This window comes from Amblyomma americanum, chromosome 6, assembly GCF_052857255.1.
Source record: "Amblyomma americanum isolate KBUSLIRL-KWMA chromosome 6, ASM5285725v1, whole genome shotgun sequence".
Lineage (NCBI taxonomy): Eukaryota > Metazoa > Arthropoda > Arachnida > Ixodida > Ixodidae > Amblyomma > Amblyomma americanum.
In genome coordinates, this window is record NC_135502.1 from 38,468,610 (window position 1) to 38,492,071 (window position 23,462).

The following is a 23,462-nucleotide window of genomic DNA, read 5'->3' on the forward strand; positions in this document are numbered from 1 at the left end:
CCCCCCCCCAGTAAATCGATATAGCAACCCAATTGGTAATTGGTGAGGTCAGTGATTTTGTGACGTCAAAATTAACTGGTCGCGTGACTGTTCAATCGCTTATAACTCAGTATTTAATGAAGTCATCATAAAACGAATTAGATATTTGGAATCCTCTAGATGAGTATAACACGTTAGAGACCAATATTAAGTAATGAAGATAATATTTAGTTAAGGTTAGGCTTAAATTTAATTGCTTATAATTAACCGATGACGATAGATGGCGCTACCAAACAGCTGACGCTCGTTACTCCAACGTGTTCCAGACGGTGGCGGCATTTTTTTTCGCTCACAGCGCCGACGCCGACAATGCCGCCACCGAATTTTCTGGACAACGGGGCCTTCAACGGTGTCGCGTTAAAATAGATACTTTAGAGTGATTGAAGGATTAAGCCATAACCACAACAAACTTTTTTCGGGAAATAACACACTTGTGAAAGCTCTGCTGCAGACGTCGATGTCGTTACAGTGCGACTCAACGCGCGCAGAATTCCATGTTGCGAACGCATTCTAACGGTACACCCCTTCCCCCCTCCCCCCTCGCCTACACCAGCACCTACGCACAGCTGCTTTCCTTTCTTGTGTGCGTCTCCGAACATGTGCGTGCGATCTTGTCTTAGCTCAGAAAACAATGCCTGCTCCAAGTTTATCCCTATCTCGATAACAATGGGAAACATTCGCGTGACAACACCGCTGTCAGTTTGCAGAAGCCCTGCAGCCACAAACTATGCTGACGTTACTCAAGACAAACTGTCTCTTCTGGTCCCTTTGGATACGGCTGCTCCGTATTCGCGCCAAATCCGCCGTAGGTAGCGGCAAAAATACGATTTTAAAAACCACCTTCTTAAATCTTTGATTGGATAAATGCTTTCAGTTTTACGGGCCAAAGCAGCACAGAGGCTCTGAAGCAAGCCGAAGTGGAGGGCTTTTACGATTCATTAACATCTACCTAAAGAGCTTTAACGTGAATCAATATTTCTGCAAAGACCGCCTTTGCTTTTCTCCTTTTAAAAAAAATGCCTGTGGTTTAGCTCTGGTTAAACCTGGAGTGACGCGATAGCTACATCTGGCAAAATGAAACTCGCTCAGTCGAATTCCAAAGTCAGTCTTTCGCCGCTCCGTTTAGCTGGGCGTTCCTTCATCTTCGTCCCTGGACGTGATTCGCTCTCTCCCCCCTCTCCGCCTACCCACTCCCCCCCCCCCGCTCGGTCTCGCCGCGCGCCGCCGGCAGCTGCTCCACCCCACGTGACCAACCTCGTGACCACGTGCCGCGGCACCGCCACGCTGAAGGCTCGAAGTGCTAGCGTGATGTAGCTATCGCCACAAAAAGTGCAAGCAAAAGCCCCTAAACTCGTCCTCATTTGATGAACGCCATAGTCACGGAGCAGCCGCGGTGAGTTCCTGAAACGTTATAATTTCTTTGGAATGTCTTCGGGACGCGTTTAATTTTCACCTGGGTTAATAATTTCGTTAGTTAACCCCTTGGTCAACCGAATAATTGCAACGAAATAGATACTTTAAGCTAAAACGACGAAACCAAGCAGGCTGTTCCTGTTGCCATCCGTTCACTGTGAGGCGTTGTACACATAGTGTCAGGTACTAGCAGGTGTATGTCATCGCCCCCCCCCCCCTCCCTCCGTCGCAACAAAAGAAGCTTCGGGCAGCCTCGGCCCAAACAATGTCTTTGGTTTTGAAAACTTAAGATAGCACACTTGGTGTAGCGAGGTCGCCAAAGGAGGTCGGCCGTCTACCACTCTTCTTATGAATTTTTTTTTAATTGCACCCCTTAAAGAAGTGCGCCCTGTCTATTGGGGGGTAAGGCGTGAAGTGAACAGAACAATCCAACCTTAAGTCAGCTGCGTACGCCTTCGGCGCGAATACTTGGAAGCCAAAGTGTTCTGCAACACCTGGGTGCCTATTCTCGGCACGCATGGCCGCCGTTGGGCGCCATATTGTCTCTCTGATTGGCTCATAGGGCGATCACATGCAAGTCACGAGTTTCAAATATGCGGCGCGAAACCATCAGGCTTCGAAATCGCTTTCTGCTGTGACGTCAAAATGACGTGTCCTTGAAGACTGATTTTTAGCACAGTTATACTTGGTGCCGGGTTGGTAAATTTTAGTGCCTGTGGAGGAGAAACGAAGCTACAGCTGGCAGGGAAGAAAGCACTTGGCTCGTTTTAGCAATTTTTATAAAAAAAGACTTCGTACTGTGAAGGGTTGCTTCCTAGAATGTGATTGGCTGGAGGAATGTCATGTGAATCACGTGCTACGCAAGCATAAGTCAGAAGTCAAGATGACGTTTCGTGACGCAAAGGAAATGCTGCAATTGCTGAAAAATACCGCGTTTGGACGCCGTAATTTGGGACGGCCGCATTCGTAGTGAATATTATGTATTTGGACCTTTCACTAGCCGAGGTGGCTATGGGTCCAATTATGTTTTGATGTATTGGTTTTATAAAATAAAATGATGATGATGATGAAGGTCGAATTATGACCACACTGATTTATACGGCTGTTAGCTCACCGTAGTTTGGTAGGCGCTTATTTGAAGTAATAAACTGTTCAGAAGCATCTTTGTTTTGAGCGTAGAAGCATTGAATCGGCGTTATAATGGTACCTCTTAAATAAGCAACCCTTTGGAGCATTAATTATCCGAGCGTAAATTCACACCCACGTGAGGGCTCTAGCTGCTCTCCCGTTTCAAACGCTTCTCTCATGCTAAGAAATCATCCGTGCGGTCGCAGTAGGCTGAACTCGTGGCGTATGGCCACTGCCTAACGAGGTCGAGTTTGGAGAGAAGTCGTTTTCGTATACTGAAGATTACGGGCGTACAAATGGGATGTGTGCGGTCCGCTCATATTGACTGGTTTAATTTGTGAAAAGCTGCAGTTAGTACAAACAAGCGGCTCACATCTGATCTGGCATGTAGCTTTTATTTAGAAGCATAGTTTGGTCAAATTGTTTCAAACGCTTACCGCCGCTTTATTATAGAGCGATCCTCCTGATTTAACACTTACTTCAACTCCAAAAACAGCCCATTCAAGATTAGCAAGCTGACAGAGCTAGTACACAAAGTATAAAGGTGTAAGGCTGAAACACATACGTGCTAATTAATGATGCACTCCAGAACACTAGTCCTACTCTTTCAGCTTTCGACGTGCGCCTGAACGATGCCATGAAGTGGATTGGGCGCATGTACCAGCGGCTGGGCATCAGGCAGCACTGGTGGCAGGGCGACGGCCTCTCCAACTGTGTGCGCTTCCTTGTGCCCATAAACAGGCTCGTGGCAGCCGTCAAGGCCCGCGACGGCAGTAACGGTTACATGGAGCAGGTGTACCATTGGACCGTAGACTACCCACACTTCATAAAGAGCATTGGGTAAGACACCCCGCCACACCAGCAGTCGAGGAGAGAGATAAGCAATGCAGGAAAGAGTGATCACGACTGCGAGGCTTGGAAGACCGGCTGCTCGAAAATTTTGCACAATGAAAAAAAACAAAAAGACAGCAGTCTATGCCCACAAGCAATTGTTCAAGGTTGTTCTCAAATACTGCACGGGACTGCTTGAAGGAATGATCCGAGAAGGCACGGTGACTGCATAGTTCCAGAAGCTTACCTTGCCGTACAGCCATCTTTGAAAGGCAACTACACCACTTTTTGAGAAATCCGCGATATTCTAGGATTCAAATCCATAGCGGCTGTAGTTAAAGCATGCGAAGTGTTTTTTTTCTATAGCGTTTAAAATAGCGACGTAATCGACGATGGAATGGAATTTTAGGCCTTTTTCTCAAAGCACCAAAGGAGTGCGGGGAAGCTCGATGTGACATCGCGGAACGTAAGATTTCAAATTACTGCTGTCGTCAACCACACCTTTATTGGGGGCTGCCATACAACGATCGGCGGGCTTCGCCTTCCGTGGCGTTGATTTTTTTCCTCCAAAGCAAGCATTTATGAGTTGTAAATGTACCAGTACCTTCTGTGACGTCATGATGCGTCCCCCACTTGGCGCTGTGCGCTGCGGAGAAGCTTGAAGACCGTCGCGATTTTAATCGACGATTACGTCAACATTTCCAATGATAGCACAAAAGGATTTCGCATGCTTTGCTTACAAGTTTCACACATTCGACCCCTTTAAGCTGGTTGATTTCTAAAACATATGCAGTTGCCCTTTAAGCGGATGAAGTGAACGTGGAGGGATCAGAGTATAACGGGCTGTGTTGATTGCCTGCCTTAGTACTCTTTTGCGCAAGATAGAAAAGGTGGTCCTTTCTTGCTCCCATTGAACATTTATATATAATTCTGTTTATCGAAAAGGTTTTTATGTGATTCTGAGGCCTATGCTTATTTGTAAAATTTGTACTAATGCTTGGCTATGCAAAGGGCGGCAGAGAGTTAGGTGGGCGGATGACATTACGAAATTTGCAGGGATACGGTAGGCGCAGATGGCAAAGGACATGGTTAATTATAGAAACATGGGAGAGGCCTTTGCCTGCAGTGGGCGTAGTCAGGCTGATGATGATGATGACGATGATGATGATGGCTACGTCGATTTAGCTTTTGTTGGTTTTGGTGATTTTGTTTCACATTCCATTGGTGTTTACATGTACTGATTTTTTTGCTTTGTTACTTTACTTCTATATAGCCCGCTCTGTGACCAGCCTCACAAGAGGTTTAGTTGCAAGTCCAACACTTCAACATGTCTTGCCGCAATACACCCTTTGCATTTTGTATCTCTATTTCATCTCTAAGAAGAAATAAAAATGATCAGACCATAAGGCGTGGGGCATATTTCTGCGTAAAATGCAGCGTCCGCCATCAAGATAGCGCGTAACTTTTCGCGCAAATTAACGAATACAACTATGTTCCGCAGCATCAATTCCAGAAACGCACACACACACATAAACAAAACAAGTTAAATAATTGGTTCTGGATGGCTATCGTACATTTTTGTCGTGGTCCTTGTCACCTACACGACCATTAACGTCTCTTAATCGGTATCAGCGCGTAATAAGGCTCGTCGGCGCTATCTTTTCTTGTAACGTAGCCGCAGCCCCTCAGCCCCCTATGTAGGAGGCCGTTGTACTGACTATTGACTGCGATTTTCTACCCTTGTTATCGTTCGAAAGCAGACGGTAGGGGGGGGGGGGGGGGTTGGAAACATAAGTTGTCATTATTCTCTTTCACACACGATAGTGCTGCAAGGCTGCGGCAGGCGCGAAGCATGTTCCAGTATCTGTATTGAGACTTCGGAAAGCAGATATCAGTCTGGCAAGAAAATTTCAGCCACAGCAAATGGAGAAGCCTATCACAGGAGAAGAAGCACCCTGCTCGACACAGGCAGTCTTATCATGCACCGCTGAGGTGGCAGCACGGGGCGCGTGCGAGCGCAGCTGTGATAACGTCTCACACACGTGCGCCTGGCGACTCGCTGGAAGCCGGTCTCTGAGAGTGGATTTTCTCCATAACAAGCCAGGGAGTGGGATGTGGGGGGTGCATTCACAGTTGGTGTGCCTTTGTCAGTACTTCAAAGCAAAAATAGTTTATTGTCTTAAGGCACAAAGAGTGCAATTACATGAATGAGAGAAGGATTTCTTACATACTTAAGTCCAGAAGATATCAGTGATTGGATAACTGTGTCAGAGCTGTTTAGAACGCTGCGAGAGACCCGTTGCTGCCAGATCTCGGATTCCGGTTGGTCGCAATGCTGGGCAAATGACAGCATTGAGACAACCTCTGAGACTGCATTGAGACAGCAGTTCTCCGTTAGTCTTGTTAACGATGTGTGTTAGTGCCTACGTCCAGAAGCTGGCATTCGAAATAAAGTCCCGCCAATTAAGCTTGTAAAAAAGACATTGAGAGAAGGAAAGCCTATAGATGCATTGCAGGTCACGCCAGGGGAATCACGACGGCGGTAAACGCGTAGCTTCCACATCGCACCTTGGAGTAGGTTACGATAAGCACGTAAGATAAACGGATAGGTCTCCTTCTTGTTCCTTGTCACTAACAAGGCGGCCACTATATGCATGGTGTCGGTGCAGCCTACCTGTACCGCAAGACAGGAGGAGATCTGAGTGTGACAAGGCAAAGAACCCAGTCATACAGGACCTCACTGAAGTCTCGTGTTCCTCGTCATTTCAAACCACTTGCCTTTCTTTATCATTTTAGTCTCGTGACTTGAACTACACAACTTGCCATCTTAATAAGTTGTGTCCAGAGTACCCTTAAAATAGCCGCCTCGTGTTTTCAAACGGCGTTCCTAAGCGGCGATGCTGATGGGCGATCACGGTGTGCCTACTTTAACAAAAGTGTCAGCATGCAGTGTCAGGTTTTGAACCAGCTAAGCTGCGTTGATAGGTGAGCTATTGTCGTTAATTATTGGAATTGTGGAAATAAATTTATGATAACGCTTAGAGTAGCCACATTAGAGTAGCCATTAGAGTAGCCACAGATGTTGAAGGGCAAGATTAATTGGAGGAATAGGGGTGTGGGAATTCGCTCTGCAGTGTCCGCCTGTAAGAACTTCAGCCCAGACCGCAGTTCGCGCGTTTTGCTTTTCACGCGCTTGTGCAGGCATAGTGTTGACGGAATCGTCACGAATCGGCCAGACAACGTGTTGCGTGTGGTCAAGAGTCAACCGTACCGAAGCCAGCTCAGGATTGCTGACACGAATGACAGTCCCTGGACACGGTTCAGGCCGGACGCTGCGGAACTGAAGGAAGACACGGACAGAGAGTTGGAAGCCTTGGGCGGAGGAGAGGAGATCCCGTCTCCTGTCCTCACGTGGACAGCTCATTCCCAAAAGTTTTCACAGAGGAAATGCTAAAGGGAACTGTGATGCCTAAGTCTAGAACTTATACTCCATTAATGGACTGGCCAAAATGCCATAGGCTATATTATCGGCGTTAAAATCACTCTGTAGAATGCCACGCCGGCGTGAGGAACAGAGCGTCAGGTGGACCTGCACATGAAGGAGGGAAGAGCAAGTCTGGGTCGCAGACCGCACGTCACGTGACCGGGCGGCATCCAATCGCGTCAGAAGCAAACTTACTCCGAACGAGATGCATGCGGGGCATGGCGGTGCCACAAGGTCACGTGACGCCCGGTCTTTGGCTGAGGACTGCTATGTCACCTATCAGAGAGTTTGTCTGCTTGTAAATCCAATTCAGCATCAAAAGACCAGGTTCTTTTAACTGTTCGATTGAAAACAATGGATTGTTATGAGCTGTCATGAGTTAGAATATAAAAGGTTTTCCAGATAATTTTAACCGTACAGTCACCAATATGCGGAAGTGCTAAAACGCATCTCTTCTTATCTCAACCTTTCAGTGTACACAGCGGCGACTGCCAGTGCAGGACACAAACAACACGCTTTATCATCTACCGCTCACATTCCGCTAGGCTGTCTCGCAAAGAAACATCAGCGTGAAGTGCACTTAAAAGCAAATTGAATGTTCATGTTAAATGTCTGAGGGATGTTTGTTACAACATGTGTTTGTATCCGCTTTTTGAACCATGCGTTCACCGTAGCGTTTGAAGCGCTAGCTTGGGAACACAAATTTTCGCACATTTCAATGTAGTTTCCCGGAAAATGCAAACTAGAAAGTTCACGAAATACTGCACAAACACCAGAAGGAAATGAAACTCGCAATGAACAAGACAAGAATGCTGGCGCGCATGCCTTGGCGGGTAATATATGATCAAGCTTATGCTTGCGCAAAAAGCTTTTCCAGCAGACAATAAAATGGTTGAAATCTTCGCGTACCCTCTAGCATAGATTAGATTACCTTACTGCAGTCTGACATTGATTATCTTTCCCGACGACATCAGCGGTAAATTAAAAAGTTAACGATTCGAAGGTTTTATGAAGAATTTCGAGATATTTCAGGCACCACGCTATAAAGAATTGGCCTTTAAAATGTCCAGCGAGCCCTGCTGACGTTCTATCACTGCGGCAACAATTGGGAAGTCTGGTTTCGAAAACATTATTCACGAAACCTGATCCTGACGGTCTAACACGAGACGCATACAAGAAAGAAGAGTGAAATATACTTCCCCTATTACAGACCTACACAGAATGTCACCGCACGGTCGTTACCGACCATCTTAGCTGTACTCTTAACACTTATATATCCATCCAGCACAGCAGGGCAGGATAGGCCTGTACGTCGTTGATCATTTCAAAGCTGTGCACAGGGGTGGTCGTAAACTGACCGCGCAAGCTTCGACATTTAAGCTTGGTTACAGCTCGCAGCCTTAGGGGACAATTACATCGCGTTAACGGTCAGATCGCCTTTCTATACCATGTCTGAAGGGCTAGTGGAGCCTTCGACAATGAAATAACAAAGAAAAAAGCCAATGAAAGCTTTCCGAGTTAGTTCGTGACGTCGACATGCTGTTTGGGTCACGCTGTTGTTCTCACTAAGTTTTTGGCGATAGCAAACTGAGCATACGGAATGTTAACGCGTCCTTATATTTTTCTTCCAAATAAAAAAGGCGGCGCGTTTGGTTGCGGAAAGCTAAGTTTGGCTCCGACGACGGGCATGTCGCTGGCGTTGCTTGCTGGACCAGCGCCATATTAACGTGACAGCGTTAAAGGCCCCGCTACCCAGAAAATCTGGCGTCGGCGTTGTCTGCGTTGTGAGCGAAAAATCACGAGTATGGCTCTTGCAGGTGGTCCCTATAGAGCAACCTAGGAGGCAGGTGGGTCACATAGGTCACGTGACCTTGCGGCGCCATCATAACCTGCCCTCCGGATTGTGAGCAAACTGCCAACCGTGGCAGGTGGAAGTTAATGATTGGTCTCTCCGGAAGAGCAACCTGCGCCGCACAAGGCCCACCGCTGGGAGCACCTGCCATCGTAGGGCAGCGGCGCATCGCTTAACTGCTGCACTACTGCTATAGAAGGGTGCACTACCAGGGATCTATGAAAGTAAAGTTGAGAATGACCTTTTGCATATGTAGGAATTAATCCATTACACTATCGCCTCATACTCTTAAGGCAGAGCTTAGGTGTCCCCTCCAATTTTTGTTTGTATCAAATTCGACAATATGGCCAATAGAACCGACTAACTAATCGACCAGCGACCAAGAAAATATAATGAAAGCCTCCATCAGCTTTCAGCTCCTCGTAAGCACACTTTCCAGTGCACTGTTGTATATGGGAATGCTTTCTCAGCCTGTAAAGTGTATTACCTTGGTAACGCCATGGTAGGTTATGAAACTTCGACAAAATCCACGCTTCCCACTTTAAGCGCGCTGTAATATGGGAGATAAGTAGGGTTAAGAGCGACGTCTTGAGCGCCGAACGACTGATTCGAGATCAAAGGCGACAGAAGTAATGCAGCCTCCCTAACTAATTTTTTTTTATTGAAACAGCTCATCTGCACGAAAATAAAACAGGTGAAAGTGGCAAACCGCTGGAAAGAAAAGAGGGAGCCACGAAGAACATTAAGGAGGCCAGTGAACAAAGACGGGTGGCTTCGAGAGAGAACAGAGACACACCCATGATGTCACTTACCAGAATAAATGCGTCCCACTCCCATGCCCTACTGGTGGACCGCCAATTAAGGAGCACCACGCCACGTCTGACACGCCTGACGAGCTTTATCGGCGCTTATCCTGCCTCGGAATAAAAACTGCGCAGTCGCTGTGTGAAGAATTGACGGATCACAATCACTGAGACTCGGCCGGACTAGATGCGAATGGTGTCACCACCAAATGAAATGAAAACGAAATGCATCATTGCACAATCATCATCGTCATCATGATACCGCAACACACATGTTCGCAGGCAATTTCACAGAAATAAAAGTTGTGTTGCGTTTATGTACTACATAACAGTACAGTTGAGCATGCACATAGAATTCCACTTTGAAAATGCGCGCGTCCGGACCTGTGCCCTCCGTCTTCCCCCCGTTTCTGCAAATCTGCATTCCGCACTCGTCTGCGTCTGCGGACATTTGCCTGTGTTCCACGCAAGACAGTGAAGACAATGCCAGCTCTAAGTTTAACCTTGTATGGATCACAATAGGAAGAGCTGTTGTGAAGGCACAACTGTCAGACTCCACAAGCACTGATGACATGAACAAGGTAAGGTTGCTCGAGACAGGCTCTCCCGGTTTATCTGAATATGCCTGCTCTGAAAATGTCCGTTCCTTCTCCGAGCCGTATTTTTGATTGAAGGAATCGTACGTTAACTCATATCGGAAGACGCTATCTACAATCTGTGTGCCGTAATTTTGCGGTATATAGGTGGTTTCATAATAAGAAACAAAGTATATCAAAGCTTTAATACGAAGTCGTATCACAGCTGCATTTTACCTGTAGTAACCTGTGGAGTAAGAGCGATGAGACTAACAAATAGTGTTGAACTTATATTTAGGACAGCGCAGCGAGCTATGGAAAGCAAAAATAATAGGAGTAACATTAAGAGAAGCGAAAATAGCAGAGTTGGTCAGAGAGCAAACACGATTTCATCAAAACAAGAAAAAGAAATGGGCATGTGCATGGACAGGGAATGAAGTGGGGAGGTAAATGACCAATGGTCTTTAAGGGTAGCGTAGTAGATTTCAAGAGAAGGCAAGCGCATCTGGGGTCGACAGAAACTTAGGTGGTCGGATTAGATGAAAAAGTTTGGGATGATAAGGTGGGGACAGCTGGAACAGGAGAGGGTAAACAGGAGAGATATGAGTTTAGAGACCTTTGTCTTGCAGTGGACGTAGTTAGGCTGGTGGCGACAATGACGATTCTGTGTATACCAATATTATTTAATGTCAGCTCATGGATGTGCGAACAAGAACTGAAAGATTCAAAGCGGGAAAGAGACAAGCGCAATATTTCTTCTCATTCCAACACAGTAACTGGACAATCCCAGCTTTTCTGGTGACGATGATAATGATAATTTGTCTGCGCCTTTGTTGTGGGTCATTAACCTTGTAGACATCACCGACTTGCGTCATTTGGTTATTTTCGCTTGTAATTTAGAGAAAACTGTAATGTGCGATGAGATACAGCGCGGCCATGTTGACAGTGATGGCCTGCTCCTCCTCTGAGCTGCAAAATCTGAGTTGCATATGGTTTCCACGCTGGAACCGACTAGTCACGATGGCCATAGAAAAAAAAAACTACTCGAGTGTACCAAACATTCAAGATTTACCCGGCAGTTTTTCATGTTTAGCGAGAATAGTTCTCGTGAAGCACAAAGTTGAACGCACCAAGGGAGGGTAGCCTCTCTCATTTGACCGAAGTTTCGATAAAAGAACTTGTCTTCGTAAGGTTCTTGACAAAGACGAGTCCTCATGTCGAAATCTTGGTCAGAGAACTGAGGCTTGCCACCATTCCCGTGTTCAACTTGGTGCCACTGAGGACCCTTTCGATTAGTGCCTGTATACGAAAATTTAGTCAAGCAGTGTCTACCTTCGCCATTCAGCAAAAAATATATTGATCTATAGACAACTGAGCGTAAAAATTTGAAGCCTGTCTCGTCGTCTAGAGCAAGCGTGAGCGTGGAGCGTGTATCGTCACGTGTACCATAAATTGTGTGGCCGACCCTTCCAATCCGTCGAGGTGGGGTCTACACACTACGCTTACACATAGGTCGCAGTTACTCCCAAACGTCGTTTTTTCAAGTACAGGTTGTCGTCACCGCACGAAAGCAGCTTCGGGAACGACGCAAACAATGTCCTTGCTTTGATCGCCAGCGCAGCTATACATCAGATTGCTTGCGAAAAAGTGTCGACCCTCTGTTGTTCTTTTTTCGAAAACTAGTTCATCATTTCTCTTCAACAAGAGTATAAGGCGTAGAACAAAGAGACCCGTAAAAAAGAAAAAGAACGGAAACCTGCGCATTAGGTCCCCTGTACAGAACTACGTATTTCACGTGGACACTGTTGGGATATGGAAGGTGAACCGCGAACACCCGTCTGCTGAATATCATCGCAAGCAAGTAGAGTACGACCGTATTCGTATGTTCTATCCTGTCACTTACGCGGGTGTTAGAGCGGCGCACGAAAATTTTTCACCTCTGCGTTCTGAAACACTGACATGAATGAATTTTCCTTCTGCTTTTTTTTCGCCGACAGTGCTCAGGTGCTTCAGGTTTTGATGGCAGATATCGCAGGTAGCAGCATCTTTTCCTTCCATTGTTTTTTGTTAATAAATAGCCACTAACAACAACAACAACAACAACAACAACAACAACAACAACAACAAATATCTAAACAACATAGCAACAGAACTGATATGGCATACACTTATTACAGCAACGGCTATCGGCTTCCTTATTTTCCCTTTTTAGTAGAAGACTAGATAATTACCTTTAAAATGGGCTTTCTCGAGAATCCAAATCCGTGAAGTGCGAGTCTATTCGTAGTGATGAATTTAACCGTTTTAGCCGTGAAGATAGAATATAACTGCACGGACAGACAGACAAACCACTCGAATTTGGCAGTTTACGTTCTGCTGGTAAGATTTAGTCATTACGTTATTATTAGCCTACATTTGCAAAAAGTAACAAAAAATTGACAAAGCTTCTGCAATGCTCATCGCGCATTTGGCGTGTGCTCCCTTTATGATCGCGTATACTCTCAAGTACTGTTCTGTTGCTTACAAATTTCCTCTGCTTCTTACGTAATTTTCGGATTTTCAAAATGGTTTTCTAAAAAAAAAAGAAATTATAGCAGCCCTAAATTACCCCGCGTTACGTCCGTAACCTAAGCCGCGTTTACACTCCTCTCAGTAAGTTGAAGGTAACTTCCCCTAAAAACATTTCCATAAAACATTTTACCAAGGTCACTAACCATGTCAAGTTACAATTCGACGTTTCGGAACCCGCACGGGTTCCTTGTTCGGTGAGGTGGCCAAGGTTCTGTCGTCCTTTAAGTATGTTGCACGTGACGCAATCAGCGTAAGTAGCTCGCCGGCAGGTTTCTATTTTTCCTATTCCTAGTGTTAGCTGTTGCGTGAATGATTAATGATTCCAGCAGCAGCCTTGATGACACGCTTTTCTCTTTACCTAAAACGGTGGTGTTGTCCCAGTCGATGATGTGTTTGAGCGTGTTCAGCGACCGCGTTCGATGTTTGATTGCCATTCGCCACGTCCCATTTGTGTTCTTGTAGCCGTCTTGGAAACTTGCTGACTTCGCCGATGTAAACATCGTTGCAATCAGCGCATGGAATTCTTCATATCACTCCAGGATGCATGTCGTCCGGCACGCGATCCTTCATTTTTATCAACTTGCTCCGAAGCGTGCTTGAAGGATATGCGCGACAGGTGGAACATACTTTGAGAAAACGCGCACTAGGGCTTCGCTCACTCTGGGAACGTATGGAATTGTTGCTCCGGTTTTGAATTCACGCTTCTGTACTTTTGGGGCTCGAACACACTTCTCGACTCGTGCCAGAAAACGCTCTGTATAGCCATTGCCGGCAAGCTCACGACAAGCCGTTCTTGGCTCGTTCTCTGCACCATGTCCATCAGTGCATACACGCGTGGCACGTGTCATCAGGCACGACGCAACCAACAACTTGTGGGCTATGGGATGGTTAGAATTAAAATCCAGATAACGGCCGGTGTGAGTAGGATTCCGGTAGACTATGAAGCTGAGACAGTTCGTAGGTCGACGAGCCAGTACGTCCAAGAAAGGCAAACAACCATCCTTCTCCATTTCAACTGTGAACTGTATGTGCCGGATTTCGGAATTGATGCTATTCAAGAATCGCTGCACGTTGTGCTTTTTGATGACGCAAAAGCAATCATCTACATACCGGTAAAAGACTTTTGGTTCCGGTTGGAATGTTCGAAGTAGTTTAGCTTCCAGGGATTCCAACACAAAGTTGGCTGTTGTGAAAGAGATTGAAGCCCCTGGGGCTGTACCATGCGTCTGCTTGTAGAAGTTGCCGCTACACGAGAAATATGTGTTGCGAAGTATGTTTAGTTAGTTTAGTTTATGAGGGTTTAACGTCCCAAAGCGACTCAGGCTATGAGGGACGCCGTAGTGAAGGGCTCCGGAAATTTCGACCACCTGGGGTTCTTTAACGTGCACTGACATCGCACAGTACACGGGCCTCTAGAATTTCACCTCCATCGAATTTCGACCGCCGCGGCCGGGATCGAACCCGTGTCTTTCGGGCCAGCAGCCGAGCGCCATAACCACTCAGCCACCGCGGCGGCTTGAAAAGTATGTGTTGCGGAGACAAAACCGAAGTGGGTCACACTGTTGTGAGGCGTGAAAAGATGTGCGGTTTAGAAAGTTATCTTTCTGCAGGACTTGTTCGCACGATGGAACAGCCAGATCCACTGTTACGCTGGTGAATTGCGACGTTACGGGTTCCGAAACTTCTAATTGTAACTTCACATGGTCAGTGACCTTCAACTTGTTCAATATCCTGCCTGACCAGACAAATTTTTGTCGAAGCCTAGACCATACTGCTCTTTTGATGGTAAACGGTTGTGCCACGTCATAGAATCCAGAATGGTGCGTTAAGTTCTTGTGCTCTTGAAGAAATGTTACATTGTAGTCACGAAATAGTGCTCAAAAGCTTAAGTGACAAGAATGGTTTCAGCCATGCCGAACAGCCTGTTTCTTTATATTCGTAGTTTTTCAGCCGTCAAGACGCCACGATGTCCGGATATCTACTTGCCGCTTATTTCCTCTTAACAAATATGTTTTATGCGGTGCTAAGCGACTTCACAAAGGAACCAATGCACCCCAACATCGCACACATCAGCTCGAAATCGGTAAGTGACGAAAAGGGAAATGCGCTTTATATCAGCGAAAGCACCCCTTGGAAATTTTATCTGTTGTGTGAGGTGCCGCCTATTCTTGCCGCTATGTCACTTATTAAACTTCTTCACTGTGTACCTCTCACCTCTCCGGCTATCTAAGCAAAATATGCAGAAATCCGGTGCGCACTCACAGAGCAACCATTTACTGCAAAACCCGCGGAATAGTCTTCTTAGTGAATAATACGAAGAAAAAAAGTCACAGGAAGGTTACTAGCTATAGCGCCAATACCCGCGACAGCTTCGGCGGGACGCAGTGCTGGACCTTCGCGCCACGCCGTTTTTCGACGATCTCGGAGGCGACACGTACGCTTGGTTTTTGGAAACTGCGGTATCTTCTAATAGAGCACATTTTGCGGCCATGTTCCGAGCGCGTTTTTCCTTTATTCACCCGTCACACGTTTGCGTGCTCAAGCTTATTATCACTTACGTGCAAGATTTCGAGCCGCACGTTTCCTATAGGCCGCATCCATGGCCGCCTAGATCAGACATTAGTTCATCCAAACCCTCATCCAAATGTTGCTGCGAACGTCAGTGCAAGCTTTTTGTCCAAAATGCGGTTAAACGATAATGTTGTCCAATAAAACTCTTAAGCTTGATGCGCAGCCTGTTTCAGAAACTGCGCGTCTCGCTTAGCTGCTACGTCCCAATCACGGGTACATGTACTGCGCAAAGCACACTGGTGTAGATTAGAGTTACTGTGAAAGTACCTAGAGTTGCGCGTTTCTTTTCCTTGCGCCGCTCATGCCTGTATTGGCTGAACGCGATCAGAACAGCGGTTGATAAGCATTCATGCACTGCGCAGAAGCCAACTCCTTTCCGTCGTTTAGCGCCAGACCGCTGCTGACATGTCGTCCATTCGTACACCTACCGTTCTCGTGCTTTGCGGCATTTTGCCCGAGTGCATGTGTTCACTGAAAACGATGTTTTCTTATCAATGACACGCAATATCCTCACAAGTGTTCGCAGACTGCTACAGAGAAAACGTTTTCGATTTGGGGCGTTTACAACAGATGGCGCCACCCGTCCGCCGCATGGCGAGTATTTTGTTCGTAACTCATTCAAATAGGCCTTGATGCAGCTGACGCATTTCTAGGAAGCTGTGCCATTGAATGCAACAATAATTTGCCTAGAATAAAGCAAGTTTAGCAGCCAGACTCAAGCGGCTTGAGCCTGCACTCGCTCTAACCACTGCACCAAGACCGCCCCTGCATGCAAGAGTTGCGGCTTTCCCTCATGACTTAAATGCTTGGGGGAGCAATGTGATGGACCTGCGCGCAACTCTAGCTATTTATACAGTAATTCTAGTGTAGATGGACAATCCACGCCACACATCACGCCACGGCGTACGCTCTATTCAGCCCTCGCTACTTCACTTCCTCCATCAAGATCAGGCTTTTAATGACGCCTGCTTCAGCCCTCGGCTATGAAGTCGCCTGTCGGCGACCAATGGGAGGCGCCATTTTCGCCACCACTTCCTCGCCACTCCCCCACCTCTCTCTCCCTCTCCCTACCTCAACCATCGCGCGCCTTCCTTTTCCCTCTCCTACTCTCAGTCCCTTTCTCTGTAGACGAAAGACTACGGTCCCCTCCCTACATCCCCTACCCCCCTCCCCTGGTCCCCAAGAGTGATGCCTAAAGGGCCAGCATACGTCGGGACCAGTATCCCCCCCCCCCCCCCCTTTCATAGCAACAACCACCACCACGTACCGATAATGGAAACGAGGCATTAGCAGATCTCTCTGTGAAACAAAGTTGAGGGGAATTTTCGACCAACAGTGCTTTGCCAGTCTTAAACGAATTAAACATAACGGAAAAGTATGTTCAACAGGGAATTTTGTCAAACCATGAATGTCGTAACTCTTACTCTTTCTTCCTTCGTGCATCTGCACAGGCCAGCAAGGGCCGGCACAGGCGGCCTTTCTACATCATAGGCCACATGGTTAACTCGCTCGAAGAGGTGGACGACTTCCTGGAGAAGGGATCCAATGCTCTCGAGGCAGACATCGAGTTTGCAGATGACGGCACCGTGCTGGGCACGTTTCACGGAACTCCGTGCGACTGCTTCCGCGGCTGTTTCAAGCGAGAGACGATTCTGGACTTCCTGGAGCACGTTAGGGATGTCACCAGCAGCCGTGAGTTTGATTCACAATGCACAGAGTTCGCAGTTCAGCTAAACTTTGTTGTTACTGTCACTGTCTATCGGCATACTGTCCCACGCAACTCCGTCAAAGATTAAAAAAAGTGGAATATGTGAAAATTAGGAAAGGCGTGGCCAAAGCTTTGTGGATCGCGGTCTCCTATCGCAAGCACTACAGTGCCTATTTCTTCATTATCTAACAGCTCACTATATTAAATTGAACCTTACCGTCTCTGAAGGGACCAAAAATGTACAATCTGCAATGTGGAAAATCGAGCATTTTGAAAAAGAAATAAATTTCTCTGTTTATGTTTTTCTTTCTTTTTACGGACCTTGAACGGAGCGCAAGAAATCCATGTGGTGCAGTAAACCGTCAGCACGCGCGCTGAGATTCAGTCAGCAGCGCCATCTCTTGATGCCTGGGTACCTGCGCCACTGTAAAGTGTGGTCGAGAGGTGCCATATTTGAGCCCAAAGACTGTGTAAACCTCCAGTATGCCCAAGAAGTTTTCTAAATACCTACATGAAATAAACCTTCGATACCTGAAAGCAATACTTGAAAGTTTCTTGGTACAAAAGGCCGAACATGTTGCCTTACGGAATAATATTGTGGTGGCGCAGCGTTGATCCATGACACAAGATGGCGCATGTGTCCTCACCCTGAGCGAAGGAGGCCGCCATTGACGCACCCAACGCAATATAGATATTAGGCGTAGCCTAGCGCGGGACGTCCAAAACAAACCCTAATCTTAAGACACCTTGCATTTCACCTGCATTCTGAAACGTGTAAAGACAGTTTGCAGAAGCAGAACTGCTGAAAAATAAAGACTTGTAACCCGTTCAGTGCTTTAAAATATACACAAATCTTCTATGCATCTACTATGGTATGGTCACGAGATTCTGTTTCCGTGTTTTTCTTACACCACTGTACAACGTAAAGCAACTTATGAGAGACATGTGTGGCACTTGTTCCTTCTTTCAGCTGATTCAAAGTTCAGAGGAAAAGTGAGCCTGCTTCTGCTGGACTTGAAAACAGCCAAGCTTCCGCAATCTGCCAAAGCGAAAGCCGGAGTCACCCTAGCAAAAAACCTTTGGAAGTACCTCTGGGAAGGTGGTAGGTAATGCTTGATCTGGGGTACACATTTCTAGACTGTCAACGCAACAGCCGTCCGCACAAAAGCCTTAACTCCATTCTATCCAGTCACACATTTCACGCGACAGCGTTAAGGCTCCCGTTGTGTACAAAATCCCGCGCAGTCGTCACCGTCGTAACTACCTAATCTGATGTGGTGCAAAAAAAAAAAACTGCTGCAAACTTGTATTAGAAGACCATAAGCATAATCGGTGAAACTTTGAGTTTGAGTTTCTTTATACTGCAAGAGCCAAAATTTAACATGATAAAAACATACGAGAAAAACGCTGTACAGCAAACTGTGATAAGGAAGGCGAGAAAAAAAGCCACGGTTTTGTGGCTTGACAGACCCCACGTACCATAGAACAAACGTACATCGACAGCAGCAGCAGCAAGGAAAAAAATATCATCAATAGCAAATCATCACCAAACAGAAATTCCCAACAGAATATCATGTAGTGGCAGAAAACAAATAAAATGACAGAGCTAAGGAACAACGCCACATTACCGCTTCTAAGAGAATTTCACTGGAAACTACTTTGCCTATGCCTTCACAGTGAGGCAAATAACGCAACATCATCATTAAATGAAAAGGAACGATCGCAAAATTTATGTTTTGGGGCTGCGCTCATATCAGAAGCCAAAGCAATGCCCCCATACCCTGCTGTGTATAGATGCGGAAAACAGATTGAACTTTCAATGCCCCGTGAGTTTAATCTGCAGTGAATTCAGGATGTAAATACTTTACCCACATTCTGAAACTGTCAGTTAATAAGTTATAAGACATCTTTAGCAACTGTGCTCTAAAAGGAGCAACGAGCAACGCTTCCTTGTTCTGATTTCTTCAGCAATGATTAGTAAACGCAGCTTTCCTTGCCTCCTCTTTTGTCTATGGTATTATTTCACGCGCTCACTGGCTGTGCTTCGTTGTGTTTAAGTTCGTACTTGTATTTTATTGTTGCTCTTTGTAAATGTCGCTTTGGTTCAGCCCTTCGGTACATTTATTTTATTCCATTTATGTTCCGATTAGTACAGCCGTTGCCTCCTCTATATGTCAGGGAGCGAGGAGCTCATGCTGTAGGTCCACTTGTATTACTCGAGTTCTCGGGAAATTTTTAGCATCTAAATTGTTCATCAAGCATCAGTTATCAATGACTAGAACTAATGTAAGAAGTGTTATGAAAACGCCCTTGGTTCTAATTACTTTTTATCGTGTCCATCCACTGCGGCCCAGTGCCTCCTAAATACAGGGTGAACGTTGTGCTTTCCATCGGCTACGTCAAAGATAAGGACGTTATCAGAGGTGCTTTGGCATACTTCAAGCATAAAGAAAAGGAGCACATTTTGGACAATATTGGTGAGTCAAGATTTTGCTATAAAACTTATCAGCCAACCGATAACGCAAAAACAATTATCTATTCGAATATAACATTGCTTTCTCGAAGTATCTAAACTAATCTAGCGTTCAGTAATAATGCAACCAGTTAAGCCAACTGGCTGAGCTTACTGAATTATCCCCCAAGGTGATGGAAAATGATAGTGGGCGCAATTTCTTAAGTTTGAGCATCGGCGTAGATTGTTTTGGGACTGAATAAAAAAAAAACAGACCTACTTGTATATATGTGTGTCCTGACGGTAGGAACTATTTTTGTCTGTCTTTTTTTTTCGTAAAACACTACTATATCAATGCATCTGGCAAAAAGTCCCTGAAAAAAAAAAAAGGATTCCTAAGTACTTTCCCTCGCGCGGTAACCGTCTGCGGTCAGTTAGAAAAATTCCGCACAAAGGAGTTTCACTCCTAATGAGCTCGCTTGTAGCTTCATGGCGAGTAAATAATATATATTTCATGCGCACCTGTTATTAATCGCTAGCCCGTCTTGGAGACCGCGCCTGCACCTTGCTAATGAAGCATGCATGTGCAATACTATCGCTCTTTCAGGTTTCGACGTGGGCATGAACGACCCACTGAAACGGATTGGGCTAATGTACAAGCAGCTGGGTATCAGACGCCATCGCTGGCAGGGCGACGGCCTATCCAACTGCGTACGCTTCCTGGTGCCAATCGACAGGCTGGTGGCGGCCGTCAAGGCCCGCGACAACAAAAAAGGCTTCATGGACAAGGTTTACCACTGGACTGTCGACCTGCCGCTCTTCATAAAGAAGAGCATTAAGTAAGTCACCCTGGCTGGAACTTCGTTGAAAGACGTAAAAGGTAGTGGCCACCACTCGAACAGCTGGCAAGAGACAGAGGACAAAGAAAAAGGAGGGGAAGATAAGGCGATGAAGGAAAGATGGTTACAAGGAGGCTGCACAGCAGGATGAAACGAATACAAAGGGAGAAAGACAGAGCGGGCGAAACGAAGAAAATGTAACACATAGAAGTAAGAATAATACATGCTGAGGCTATCGCTATCATGAATTGTTTACCCATGGTCGCTTATCGAATATTAAGAAGGTGTCGCGGATTATAGAAATCGTGATGGTGATAAACGATCAGTCTGCGCTTGCCTTAATCAAAATGTCGGCGAACTGTGCAAGGTCTTAAAAACGAGGATTTAGTAATGAATTATAGCCCACCTTCGTACTGCTTCAGACATGACGGTAATGAATTAATGCCTGAAGTTGCCAGAAGCAGTATATCGTAAAAATGACTACAGGATGCGGACAAGCAGCTAAGAGCAACACACTGGCCGCAACGGGCAGCGGTGGTTTCGTTTTTCTTTTTCTTTTTACGGCGGGAGCTTTAAATGTGGAACAAAAAAAAAAACAACAGGATTAAGAAGATGAACCGGAAAATGAATCACGATAGAAAGCGGCCCCGCCGCGGTGGCTCAGTGGTTAGGGCGCTCGACTACCGATCCGGAGTTCCCGGGTTCGAACCCGACCGCGGCGGCTGCGTTTTTATGGAGGAAAAACGCTAAGGCGCCCGTGTGCTGTGCGATGTCAGTGCACGTTAAAGATCCCCAGGTGGTCGAAATTATTCCGGAGCCCTCCACTACGGCACCTTGCTTCTTTTCTTCTTTCACTCCCTCCCTTATCCCTTCCCTTACGGCGCGGTTCAGGTGTCCAACGATATATGAGACAGATACTGCGCCATTTCCTTTCCCCCAAAACCAATTAATTAATTAACTATAGAAAGCGGCTCCTTGTTGACGCCATCTACAAGAACCTCAGTAAAAAATTGGTTTTTAAGGAAAGGAAATGGCGCAGAATCTGTCTCATATATCGTTGGACACCTGAACCCCGCCGTTAGGGAAGGGATAAAGGAAGGACTGAGAGAAGAAAGGAAGAAAGAGGTGCCGTACTGGAGGGCTCCGGGAATGTCGACCACGTGGGGATCTTTAACGTGCACTGACATCGCACAGCACACGGGCGCCTTAGCGTTTCGCCTCCATTGAAATGCTGCCGCCGCGGTCAGATTCTCAGTCCGAAGGGCAGTTCATGGAACTTTCTTTTTCGCACGCTTACGCAGCCACGGCGTGGACGGCATCATCACGAACCGGCCAGACAACGTACTTCGAGTGGTGACCAGTGCACCCTACCGGAAGAAACTGAAGGTCGCTGACATAACCGACAGCCCCTGGACGCGGTTCAGCCTATACCCACAGGAAAGGAGGATGGACAGAGACAGAGAATCGGAAGTCCTGGGTGGAGGAGAGGAAAAACTGCTGCCTTCTGCTAATTCCTAGCAACTTTTACAGGGTTAACACTAAAGCTAACTGTGACGCTCAGGTTTAGCGGTGACATCACTTTGGTTATCTGGTTAAGATGCAATGGACACTCTTTCGGCATTTAAAACGCAGTGTAGAATACCATGCAGGCACGAATACTACGTACAGCATCAGGCAGGCCTCACAAGATGGAGGGGATAGCAAGTCCGGGCCCCATGTTTTGCTTCAGCTGACACGTTGACAACGAATCGCGTCGGCTGCGAACTTAGTGCGCATGCGCTGCGGCTAGGGCTGGGCGGGGCGGTGCCACTGTGTCATTTTGTGCGCGGCCCCCGGCCAAAAAGTGTATTCGTAAATGAGAGCGCTTCATAGAGGGATGTTCAGAATGTGCCTATTCATAAGTTAGAGCGCTTAGCCGTGTGAAAGTGCGGTTCTTTAACACAGCACAAAATAATCTGCACAATTCGCGTGAAGAACACAAAATAGGCAGTGTTATACGCTATCGTCTCTACGACGGTCGTATTGGGACACTAATCTCGCACTTCATTTTTTTTACTTTTTCTCCAACGAAGAATTCGCAGCGTTAGCGTCGTAATTTATTGCTTCTCGTAAACTTTATGCCGAGGTTCACGATTACACAGCGGCGACAGAACGCACAGAGCACGGCACAAGTGCCACTCGCTGTCATCTGCTACTCGCTATCCCACACGCCGTCTGGCAGGAGAGCAGCAGTGTGCACCTCATCTGACGACCAGACTACATATTTGTATTAAATGTTTGAACGACATTTTTTTCGTGATGTATTCGTACACCTATGTTCGTCAGCAGTACTCTTGGCGCATTCCACAGCCAAGCGGTGGGTGATATGTCTCCTTTAACCAGCGAAAATTCCATCATGACTTCTAGGAAAATGCAAACTAGAAGGTTTTAAGTATTAACCGCAGTAACCCTTGCCAACCACGACGCTTTCAATGGAGCAACACCGGAAGGCTCAATCATGTTCATGGGAACGCTCTAGATAAATGACGGCAATTTCTGCAGCCCTTTCACCCAAGTTTGTCTCCCATAGACTTGTCCGGCAGTAGCGCTTTCTTTAGGGTTTTTGGTGGTAGTGCTCGCCGTATTCTGCAATAACCGTCTTCTTTCAGACCGGAAATGCAAATAAGTGAAAAGACGAAGGTGCATTTAAGGAAAGCTTAAGATAGCTGCGACGTCAGTTATATCCCTGCCGCTGCTTGCAACCACTTATATTTTTCGTTAACGACCCTGTCATTCCATGAGCTGCTGGCTTTTTCCAACCTAAGCGAACGCGACATCAAAACAAAGAAAGCAGCCCGCATATGTGATCTCGAAGTGACTGCACTTCACACGATTCACTGTCGCATAATGCTTTTTCGGTTTTTAAGGGACAGTTAAATTGCTTTGTCATTCAAATAAAGCTGTAAGACTTCAATGTACCACAGTCTTCCAAAATGAACAGCATGGCAATATGCGTATTAGTGCGCTTTTCGATATTTTAAACCGACAAATGACACTATCAACATTTTAGGCATACACAACAATGCAGCCCCGTATTAAACAACTGCGTATCTATCACCAGAAAGCTCGTCAATGCGCTTGCTTAATGACACTCCATTACGTGCTCAGGCAGCCATTTACATATTTTATGATGTTCCCGTTATTTTCTTTTACATGC

The 23,462-nt window shown here is 46.3% G+C and overlaps 2 protein-coding genes across 6 annotated transcripts; both read left to right on the forward strand.

Annotated features, from left to right (window-relative positions):
• Positions 1–3,217: 3,217 nt before the first annotated feature.
• Positions 3,218–6,865, forward strand: LOC144095213 (dermonecrotic toxin LarSicTox-alphaI-1-like). The gene is made up of 2 exons (XM_077629000.1): positions 3,218–3,420; positions 6,613–6,865. The coding sequence occupies exons 1-2, from the start codon at positions 3,218–3,220 to the stop codon at positions 6,863–6,865; spliced, it is 456 nt and encodes a 151-aa protein (XP_077485126.1).
• A 3,153-nt stretch (positions 6,866–10,018) lies between these two features.
• Positions 10,019–21,824, forward strand: LOC144136634 (dermonecrotic toxin LarSicTox-alphaIII1-like). 5 transcript variants are annotated; one of them, XM_077669135.1, is made up of 8 exons: positions 11,926–12,005; positions 12,123–12,160; positions 14,639–14,779; positions 16,719–16,959; positions 17,946–18,077; positions 19,330–19,452; positions 20,035–20,266; positions 21,568–21,824. In XM_077669135.1, the coding sequence occupies exons 3-8, from the start codon at positions 14,663–14,665 to the stop codon at positions 21,782–21,784; spliced, it is 1,062 nt and encodes a 353-aa protein (XP_077525261.1). In that variant the 5' UTR covers positions 11,926–12,005; positions 12,123–12,160; positions 14,639–14,662; the 3' UTR covers positions 21,785–21,824. The 5 variants fall into 5 exon arrangements, with proteins under 5 accessions (XP_077525265.1, XP_077525264.1, XP_077525261.1 ...); XM_077669136.1 differs by having other exon boundaries at positions 11,973–11,991; XM_077669139.1 differs by lacking the exons at positions 11,926–12,005; positions 12,123–12,160 and adding an exon at positions 10,019–10,131.
• The last annotated feature ends 1,638 nt before the right edge of the window (positions 21,825–23,462 follow it).

Excerpts from the sequence above, each read along its gene's own strand:
- LOC144095213 (XM_077629000.1), top strand. The coding sequence starts at position 3,218 with ATGAAGTGGATTGGGCGCATGTACCAGCGGCTGGGCATCAGGCAGCAC. Across the intron at positions 3,421-6,612 it reads CACTTCATAAAGAGCATTGG|GCATAGTGTTGACGGAATCG; the intron begins GTAAGACACCCC and ends GCGCTTGTGCAG.
- LOC144136634 (XM_077669139.1), top strand. Across the intron at positions 18,078-19,329 it reads GAAGTACCTCTGGGAAGGTG|TGCCTCCTAAATACAGGGTG; the intron begins GTAGGTAATGCT and ends ACTGCGGCCCAG. Across the intron at positions 20,267-21,567 it reads TTCATAAAGAAGAGCATTAA|CCACGGCGTGGACGGCATCA; the intron begins GTAAGTCACCCT and ends ACGCTTACGCAG.